The 10,878-nt window shown below is 34.2% G+C and overlaps 1 protein-coding gene across 1 annotated transcript; it reads right to left on the bottom strand.

Annotated features, from left to right (window-relative positions):
- Positions 1–283: 283 nt before the first annotated feature.
- Positions 284–3,780, bottom strand: LOC109014771 (beta-amyrin 11-oxidase-like). Its single transcript, XM_035689121.1, has 8 exons — positions 3,533–3,780; positions 2,900–3,380; positions 1,444–1,710; positions 1,209–1,298; positions 1,023–1,098; positions 829–935; positions 593–714; positions 284–377 (listed from the first exon to the last, which is right to left on the bottom strand). Exons 1-8 carry the CDS (start codon positions 3,778–3,780, stop codon positions 284–286), a joined length of 1,485 nt encoding a protein of 494 aa, XP_035545014.1.
- Between the last annotated feature and the right edge of the window lie 7,098 nt (positions 3,781–10,878).

The raw sequence follows: 10,878 nt of genomic DNA, 5'->3' as shown, positions 1-10,878 counted from the left end.
TTGTGACACCATATAATTTTTTGCAACGAAACAATAGTGTTGGAATATAAAAACTATTAGCTGTGATTTATTTTTATTTACGGCACAAAAACGTGGATGTTAATGAAGGGTTTTCCCTACCATACCATAGTTTTTGAGACGCTTTATATATATGTACTTCTTGTGGCGACCGAAACTGACACAAAAACAATAGGTTTTTTTTTGCGATGCTGAGTGCATCCGCCATTTGAAACTTTTTGAGACGGATTAGTATCAACCATATAGCGGCAAATATTCAGGGTTATTATATGATCTTCTTGACTTCGACGAGGCATTTGTCTGTATGCACGGGTCCGTGTGTATAGCGGATTGGGGCATCTGGATTAAGTTGCTTCAGCCTGCATGATTAGGAATTAATTTAGCATAATATTCGTCCATAGAAATTAAACAAGTTTTGCCAACTTTTCATGGACTCCTTATAATAATTTATAGATCATCTAGCAGCATGCAGCTTTGTACATTGTGATCGATCGGTGATGTGCCACATACCCATGAAGAAAGTTAAAAAGAAAAAACTCACTTGTAGTACTCAAGGATTAATGAAGAAACTCACTTGTAGTTAAGGACAAAATAATGAAGGAAAATTTTTATGACGAGCTTGGCCAGAGAATTTCCTGGACAAATCTTCCTTCCTGCTCCAAAGGGAATGAAAGCCCCTGCTTTCGGGTTTATATTCTATTAAAAACAAATAACAAGCTGTCATGTTATTTTCATTTCTGCATACACAAGAACATATAGGCAAAAAGCATTATTATACATAACAAAGTGTTAATACTTCAATTTACTTACATCCCATCTCAATGGATTAAAATCTGTTGGGTTTTCATAAGTTTCGGGATCCATATGAACAGCTCCGGTCCAGACTAAAACTTTCCATCCTTTTGGTATGGTGTAGCCTGGAAAATAATATAAACAAGAGGAAAATAAATTATATAATATAGGTCAGGAAATATTGGGGGCCGGCATCATGACTAATTACGTACCATGCATTGTAACATCGACTTTCGCCTCTCGAAATATGGACAAGCCATGTGTCATTCGCAACATCTCATCGATTACCTATATCGATCGTAAGATCAGACGGGAGTAGTGTATATATATATATATGATGGATTAAAAGAAAATTAAAGAGATGATCGATTAAAAGAGAGTAAGAAACTGATCCATACCTTAGCAAGAAAGTCCATTTCTTTAATTTCCTTTAGGTTCAATCCTTTCTGGGTTGATGGTCGTCTCTTTATAATCTCGTCTTGTTCTTCCTGGAAAATGATTTACAACATGATATAATAATATAGTCAATATCATTAAGCACCCATTTATGATATAAACAACACTGTTTCATGCCTTTTTGAGGCTTAAACCAAAAATGTTGAATAATTAATTAGATCATTGCAAGCCTCATGCCTTCGCTTTTTTAAGGATTTCAGGACGCTCATATAGGTGCAACAATGCCCATAATGTAGTAATTGCAGAGCTATCAAAACCAGCTGCCATGAAAGCGAGAAGCAAATCTACGACATGCTCATCCTCCAATTTTTGACCATCCTCATCTTCAACTTCCATAAGCAAATCTATCATATCTTTCTTTGCCTTCGGTTGATCATTACTTTTAGGCATCACCTTCTTTTCATTCAACACAGATTGAAGGAGCTTTACCAACTCTTTTCGTGCCTGATGCATTAAAACAATTATCAATCCATAGCTAACGAGAGTTATGTATATATATATATATATATATATATATATATATACACCATACACTTTCACATCTCAAGAGAGGTCCTTTGTTTTTTTAATTAGCAATTTGGGTTTATACTTTGAAATGACTAGTTAATACTATAATTAGAGTATCATTAGAATCATTATAAATAGCAAAAAAATCTTCTCCTAAGATCTCATACATCACATATACAGGGATTAATATACCATTTGAAAAAATTTTATATGTTGCCTGTAAACGCAAAAAGTTGAAATTTCACTATTTTAATATCGAGTGATTCTTAGATTATCTTAGTTATTATTTTATGTTTAAGCTGCGGTGACTTTTCGAACAAATATTATAGCCTGACAACCTCAATTTAGTACAAAATTTACTGTAAATCTAGCATATTCCTAAACGAGAAATAATATTTACAATCATGGAATGCGTAAATATTGTATATTTCTTTTGAAAAAATATTAGATTTATATGAAAAAATTAATTTTTTAATAACAGATCTCATTACTTTTCTAAATGAGTGCGTGATGTTACATAATTTATGACTGTATCTAGTATTACTACACTTTCTTATAAATATACCTTTCTCGAAATAAAGATGTGAAAGGAAAATATTGTGATTGCGAGAAATATACAAAAATATAATAATTATTACAAATTTAAGAAAAATGAAAGAGAGAGAAAAAGAAATAAAAAATAAAAGCTTTTTTTTGAAATTGAATTCATGTGGTTATATAAATGTAGAGAATTGCTATAGCACAAATTAGAATTTTGTATTTATTTTACATCATGACCCACCCCGAATATTGCACTGATATTTAAGCATGCATACAAGATTAATCTTGCAACAATTGTATCTTTTAATGTCAATATCATCTTTTATCGAATTTAAAAAATAAAAATGTAGAGATGAAGCAGAACAAGGCATCATGCGAATTAAGTACCATGGATTCTTTTAATATATTATTTCAAAAAGAAAAGAGAAAAAAAACAAAATAGAAAACCGGATAGATATCTTACAAATTACTAATAGTACTGTTAAATGAATATATTAATGTTGCTAATATTTAATATATATGTAGAGCTTGACTTAATTAAGTACTTATTCATGCAATAAATAAAGGAAAGTAATTTTATAATTACCTTGATTGCTTTGTGGAAAGGGAAACCGGGTAAGTCAATAACCAAGGAAACCATTCCGTCGATATAATCACCAAACAGATCTTGCTTTGTCCAGAACGTATAATCGTTAACAGTGCCCATGAAAATACGCGTCATGACCTTGAAGGTAGCCTTCTTCATTTCTGTATAGAGCTCGAAAGGCCGCTTCATGCTCGCCCATTCATCCAATGAATTCATCACCACCTCTTCTATGAGCGGGATATACGTTGCCAGCGACTCATGGCCGTTTATGGGAGGCGCGATCAACCGGCGCAGACGCGAGTGTTCTGCAATCGTAATGCTGTGTAGGGATTTCTCTCCTGTTAGAAGATAGGCGGATTTAGGGTAACCATTTCCGAAATGCTCGTCGTTTGTCAACACACGCCGACATAATTCCGGCCTGCAAACAATGATACTTGGACACCCAAAAAGGTGGGTCTTGTACATACTACTCTTCCCGTACCTGTTTCAGTCAGACGCACAAACGATATATGCCTCATTTATCATGTACAAATTAATTAAGACGATCATGTTACAAACAAACACAATATATATATATATATATATATATATATATATATTCTTGATAAAGTTAAAGATGAGAGAAAAATCTACCTGATGACGAGGGTTTGGAGGAATAGATTAGGGTCACCAGATCTTAGAGAGGTGAAGAAAGACAACATGTTCCCAACAAAAGGCAAACCCAAATCACCTGGAGGAAGAGGGTATTCCAGTTCTCCCAACTTCCCAACATAATACCACTCGTTCACTCTCTTCATAAACCAAAACACAGAAACCCAGCCACCCAATAATAAAGCCCCAGCAATCGCCCACAACACATCCAACTCCAACTCCATCTCCATGAATTTCATGATCTCTTCCAGCTTGTAAATTTCTCACAAAAGATGGATATTATATATCATGTATATATATATATATTATATGCAGAAGTAAGCGAGTATTATATTTTGCGGCCGGCTCATGTTACAGTCCTACGATCGATATCCATTTCTCGTGTATATTTTACTTGTATTATTCGCAAATTAGTCAACTAAAGCGATTAATCTAATATAATTATAAGAGCTGCTTTAAGTTATTCAACATTATCTTCTAATATAAGCTGTTTTCTTGAAGTACTACATAAAATATATATAAATTGGTGCCGTTTATATTGTGGGATAGGTTTGTTTTTTTGGCAAGTTTATATATATAATAATTAAGAGCCCAAATATCAACTATTAAGATCCCAAAAAGTCAGCACTACGAAAAAAGAACAATTAGCAACCTACAAACGGTAAAAACCAAAAACACATTTCCTGTGATCCCATGGCCGGAAAGCTATCTAGTTGAAGAGCATGACAAATTAAAATGTACAATTACTGAAGTTGATTGCGATACGTACAATGTGCACACATCACTTTCTAGCATCAAAACGAAAGAAAATATTCTTCGAACCGGCCATCTTCTTTTTCAGTACTAATTAAAATCAAACCACCATAAAATGATCAAAATGTGAGACTTTATAAGCCATTCTTAGAGCATTGGCAATGTCTAGACCATTGCCAAATTCAAAATTTGGCTAAAAGGTGAGGTTTTGGCTAAAGTTAAAGCCATTCAAGATATTAATCCACAAGTTGGATTATCCATCCCAAAGTCAAAATAATAATATAATATTATGTATTTTAATAATATAAATTTTTTTATTTTACAAATACACCCCATATATTAATTAATAATTTAATTTTTATTTAAAATTATTGTTTCCCAACTATTTTTTTCTCAACCTAATTATCCAACATAATATAGTCTTGTTTACAAAATATATTTTCTGAAAAATCTGGATATAATATAGTCATGTTTACTAATGAAAGTTTTAAAAAGACTTTAATAAAGCCATGAAGAAATTCATGTGGAGTAATTTTTCCAAGATAGAAACACAATCTATAGTACACATATTAAGAATAATATCTGTTCATTATCAATAATTTCAAAATACAACACTTTCAACAATGGAGTTTATATCAACACCAACACTTTGCTAAATCAAAATACAAATAATTTCAATAATGCAGTCCAACCCACCAATCCACAAAAATTTACAAAATAAGCACCCACAACCTATTCATCCATTTGCAAGTTGTGTATCATCCATGTCAAACACAAAAACCAAATTTATTCATTTCAACCAAAATAAACTGTCCATGTCTCATAAGGCAAAAGAAAAACAAGCCACTTTGACTGTGCATATACCAGATCTCACACATAAAAATATGACACATTTAGTTGCTATCCAGCCACATGTTTCTCCAGCTCACATGTAGTTGGACAGCCACTAAAATTAGAACAAAAATAATATGCCTAGCCAGTTACACACCTCTACAAGTTGTGGATGGAGATGTAGATGTAGTTCCGGAATGGGACTTGATGCCTAAAAATTTTCCTCTGAATATTAAGAAAGTATTCTTGCTACATGGCATGCATGCCAGCAAGATCCAATCTCATCATCTTTACCTCAAACTTTTTCTTTTATAGTTCAAATTCTGTACATTTATCGTGATCTGCTTTCATCGCAGTTGCTCTCCACTTTACCATGCACCGGGTCTATCATCGGTCATTCGAGCTAAGGCCATGTTATAAGATAACTCCACTTTGATTAAAATGCTATAAGATAACTTCACTTTGATTAAAATGTGCAAACAACAAACATGCAAACCACATTAATTTCTTTTGTTTGGAATTTTTGTAAAAACCTTGCTTGTGCAATGACTATAGTAGACCAAGCACATATAACACACCATACACAAAATCTGCTTGTGAGAAATGTTATAATAATTAATAAAACTCCACTTTGATTAAAATGGTGCAAACAACAAAAGAAAAAAAAAAATCTGCTTGTGAGGAATTTTAGTTTGTATAAGATAACTCCACTTTGTGGGGAATGCCTGTGAGCAAATCTATCATATCTTTCTTTGCCTTGGGTTGATTATTACTTTTAGGCATCACCTTCTTTCCATTCAACACAGATTGAAGGAGCTTTACCAACTCTTTTCGTGCCTGATGCATTAAAACAATTATCAATCCATAGCTAACGAGAGTTATATATATATATATATACCACACACTTTCACATCTCAAGAGAGGTCCTTTGTTTTTTTAATTAGCAATTTGGGTTTATACTTTGAAATGACTAGTTAATACTATAATTAGAGTATCATTAGAATCATTATAAATAGCCAAAAAATCTTCTCCTAAGATCTCATACATCACATATACAGGGATTAATATACCATTTGAAAAAAATTTATATGTTGCCTGTAAACGCAAAAAGTTGAAATTTCACTATTTTAATATCTAGTGATTCTTAGATTATCTTAGTTATTATTTTATGTTTAAGCTGCGGTGACTTTTCAAACAAATATTATAGCCTGACAACCTCAATTTAATACAAAATTTACTGTAAATCTAGCATATTCCTAAATGAGAAATAATATTTACAATTATTGAATGCGTAAATATTGTATATTTTTTAAAAAAAAAATAAATAAATATTAGATTTATATGAAAAAATTAATTTTTTAATAACAAATCTCATTATTTTTCTAAATGAGTGCGTGACGTTTGCATAACTTATGACTGTATCTAGTATTACTACTATTCCTTATAAATATATCTTTCTCGAAATAAAGATGTGAAAGGAAAATATTGTGATTGCGAGAAATATTCAAAAATATAATAATTATTACAAATTTAAGAAAAATGAAAGAGAGAGAAAAAGAAAGAAAAAATAAAAACTTTTTTTTTTTTATAATTGAATTCATGTGGTTATATAAATATAGAGAATTGCTATAGCACAAATTAGAATTTTGTATTTATTTTACATCATGACCCACTCCGAATATTGCACTGATATTTAAGCATGCATACAAGATTAATCTTGTAACAATTGTATCTTTTAATGTCAATATCATCTTTTATCGATTTTAAAAAATAAAAATGTAGAGATGAAGCAGAACAAGGCATCATGCGAATTAAGTACCATGGATTCTTTTAATATATTATTTCAAAAAGAAAAGAGAAAAAAAACAAAATAGAAAACCGGATAGATATCTTACAAATTACTAATAGTACTGTTAAATGAATATTATATTAATGTTGCTAATATTTAATATATATGTAGAGCTTGACTTAATTAACTTATTCATGCAATAAATAAAGGAAAGTAATTTTATAATTACCTTGATTGCTTTGTGGAAAGGGAAACCGGGTAAGTCAATAACCAAGGAAACAATTCCGTCGATATAATCACCAAACAGATCTTGCTTTGTCCAGAACGTATAATCGTTAACAGTGCCCATGAAAATACGCCTCATGACCTTGAAGGTAGCCTTCTTCATTTCTGTATAGAGCTCGAAAGGCCGCTTCATGCTCGCCCATTCATCCAATGAATTCATCACCACCTCTTCTATGAGCGGGATATACGTTGCCAGCGACTCATGGCCATTTATGGGAGGCGCGATCAACCGGCGCAGACGCGAGTGTTGATCGCGCCTCCCAATGCAGACAATTTTTATCACCTGGGGTCCCAATCCAGAAACCATTCCGCAAAGATTGCAAGACATCCATCACAATACAACATCTCGCACCTTCTGAACATGAAACACACGCAGTGGCATTATCTCTCCTAAAAAATCTTCCATAACCACTAATAAGAATTTTCAACATAGATATGTGATAGAAATTTGGGGGTAATCCCGGTAAATATATCCACACTGGGGCATTCACAGGTTCAATATTTTCATCAAAATCAGGAAACCAATGAAAAATTCGATACGACATACCTTCAATGCCAAAGAATTCCCTCGCCATAGCCGTGCAAGAATCCTCCTCATTTGTCAATCGAACCATCACATTGGTCGATTTTCTCATCCCGCCCACCACAGGTTGCATCTTCAAGCTCCATCTCTGTTTGATGAACTTTCGGATCAGATCAAGAGAGGGTATTTTCCACAAGAACTTCAGAACGACCGTGAAACGAAACGGAGAGGCAGAACGATCGATCTCCTCCTTTGTGAAGTTAAAGAACATTTCACCATCCTTAAAGTTTGGGTGACGCATAGAGATATCGTCTTCAGGAAGAGGTTTCAGGGACTCCAGGGTCTCCACCACGATATCAGTGAACAGACGGCATCATGCTGTCGCTTGAGGAGGGTCTGGTGCTGGATGAGGGGGCGGGTCCCCCTGAGCAGCCATGCGGCTACCCACACGCAAGAGGCGAAAAGAAACCAGATGATTGGTCTCTGAGTCGCGTAAAGAAAAGCTTCGTCCAGTTTTCTTCTTCTGTCTTTGCCTCTATCGCAAGCGCTACTAAGCCAAATCCTTTACACTACTACTTTCTCCATTAGCTTGAGGCCCTTTAAGTTGCACTAGCTCTCTGCGAAAGGGAACAAGGCTGTGGGGTAGCAGAGCCTTACCTGGCACGTTAAGCATAAAAATACTAACAGATGCAGATGCTTATGAAATACAAAATGCATAAAAATGCACATAGCAAATAAGCACCGACTTGACCATACAACCAAAACCAAACATGATGTAGACCACCACCAATCAAGCCAAAGCCAAAGCCAAAGCCAAAGCCAAAACCAAACAATAAAAATACAAATCGAAACAAACAAGACAAGGGTGGATTATATTACCTTTGGTGAAGCACAATAGGAACCCTAATAGAGGCAGTCTAGGGTCAATTTCAACAGTCAATTTTCTCTTGCAAATTGACTACTCCTTCCCCATGTTCCTCAGCGAAGCCCAGATTCCCAACTTCGACAACCTTGGGGGATAACGAAAGCAGCAAGGGAACTGGGAAAAAAATGGAAAAAATAGAGAGAAGGGGAGAGTGGGAGTGTCGGGCCAATCTAGGAGGAAGAGAGAAAGAATGAGAAAAAAATGAAGGGGGTGTTCATCGAGGGAGAAAGGGAGAGAAAGTGAAAAGGATTTTGGGGAGAATAGATTCACGAGGGAAAATATTTGTTTCAGTTGGAGGAGATGTGATTTTAGAATAAAATATTCATTTGGTTATCAACAATGTCTCGCTAAAGATGAATATATGTTTGGATATATTGTAGTTGAAATGATCAACTCTCATATTTTACCTAGTCCAATGTAACAAGTTTAAAGAGCACAAAATACATATTTTTGGCTTTTGAGGAGTTATGCCTAGGCTGATGCGAATGCTCTTAGAAGTTTTCACATAAAATATGAGACACACACATACAACAAAATGATCATGTTATTTTACTGATCACCTTGTAAACATGCAACTATTTAATGTCACAGGAAAAATATCTCCTTAAGATTTTTATTTGAATTGAAGGATATTAAGTAGAAGCAAGATAGATATCTAAACGTCTTATATATATATATATATATATATATATATATTTATTGTTGCCTCTCTAAAATTTTTGGAATATTTTAAATGCTTATTAAACTATGCAAGGCCTATTGTACGTACATAGCTATCTCTTTCCACTTCAGTCTTTATAAATTCAAATAAAAACTTGAAGAGATCCTTATCTTAGTAAATTCTCCAAATTTCATCAATGAGCAAATGATTATTCATTATGAATTCTCTTTTTCAATTCTAAGGTTTGGAAAAGTTAAATCACAACAGGTCAACAAATGAGATAAAATAAACTTCTATTGACATGGACCACTCTTAAAAGTATAAGAAAATTTGCTCAAATTAAACAAAGCAACCACTAGAACTTTAAATTATTTGTCTATGAAGCATCTTGAAACGGTTTTTCACTTTCATAATTGGAATAAAATAAGATTATAGTTTTTGGCATTACCAAGTACACGAATCGATATAGTGCATAAATTATATTGTATGTGATGTGATTTATATGTATATTAATAAGATTAATATATTGAATGTTGTGGATGTGTTTTGCACTCCTGCCAATGACCTCCAATAACCTATATCAAGAAAACAAGAGGGGCTCGTTGTGATATGAGACATCTCCGATACCTAAGTTTGAATATAGTGTAGGAGTATTTGATTCTCAAGAAATGGTTCAAAAGTTACATCTGGTGTGTACTTTGATCCCCATATATATAGACTGAGTGTTTACATGGTATGACTTGCCTAATGACTTGATCCTCTCCAATCCTGATTTTATTGCGGGTTTTTAGCACTTTGGATCTGCTATCGTACCGGACAGGATTGATATCTTGGGCGAGGATTTCGGATAATTATCTCCCTTTAGGTCGGAATTCCATCTCAACACCTTTGAAGGCCACAACCTTGGTTCTCTGTTAGGTAGGCTTGTGATACTAGGTTATGGGCCTTTATGATGTGGAGCTCGGCCCATTCCTATCACAAGGGTGTGATGGGAATTTCTACTCCATTCAGCACCGTTTCAGTACCCTTATGCCCATTTTACTTCATTCGCAGCCATTTTTCAACAACAAATATTCCCATGTCTAGGGTGGCGTGTTTCATTTCACCTTCCATGTCCTTTCGTGCTGTGCGGGTCATGAAATTTGCTTGTATTGCTTTCTGTGTATGACACTTGTCGTTTCCTTATTGGGAACCAATCAACCTTTGATTGCTCTCTGTCTCTCCTCCAAACCCTAATTCTTTATCCTTCGATTTTTCTTCCCAATCTCTACTTCTTTTATCGCTGATGGCTCGCTGCAATGTTTCCCATTTCGGTGCATGTGGTTCCCGTTCTTCTTGCCCCCATGATTCCCCCAACAAATTTGGGGGTGCTAGCTCGCATCGTTTGAATGACTTCGAGGGGCATCACTAGTTCACGACCACCTTTCAAGCCAACTTGGATTTAGTGAGGAACCATTATGGGGTTCCAAATCTGGTCATTTTAGACTTACTCTGGTCCAGTCGTGGAGTTGTTGACTTGGAGTGGTTCACTGAACGATTTGCTTTGTATAGATCATTTTTT

Source organism: Juglans regia, chromosome 4 (genome assembly GCF_001411555.2).
Source record: "Juglans regia cultivar Chandler chromosome 4, Walnut 2.0, whole genome shotgun sequence".
Lineage (NCBI taxonomy): Eukaryota > Viridiplantae > Streptophyta > Magnoliopsida > Fagales > Juglandaceae > Juglans > Juglans regia.
The sequence above is the reverse complement of the archived record's forward strand: the minus strand, read 5'-3'. Positions and strand labels throughout refer to the sequence as shown.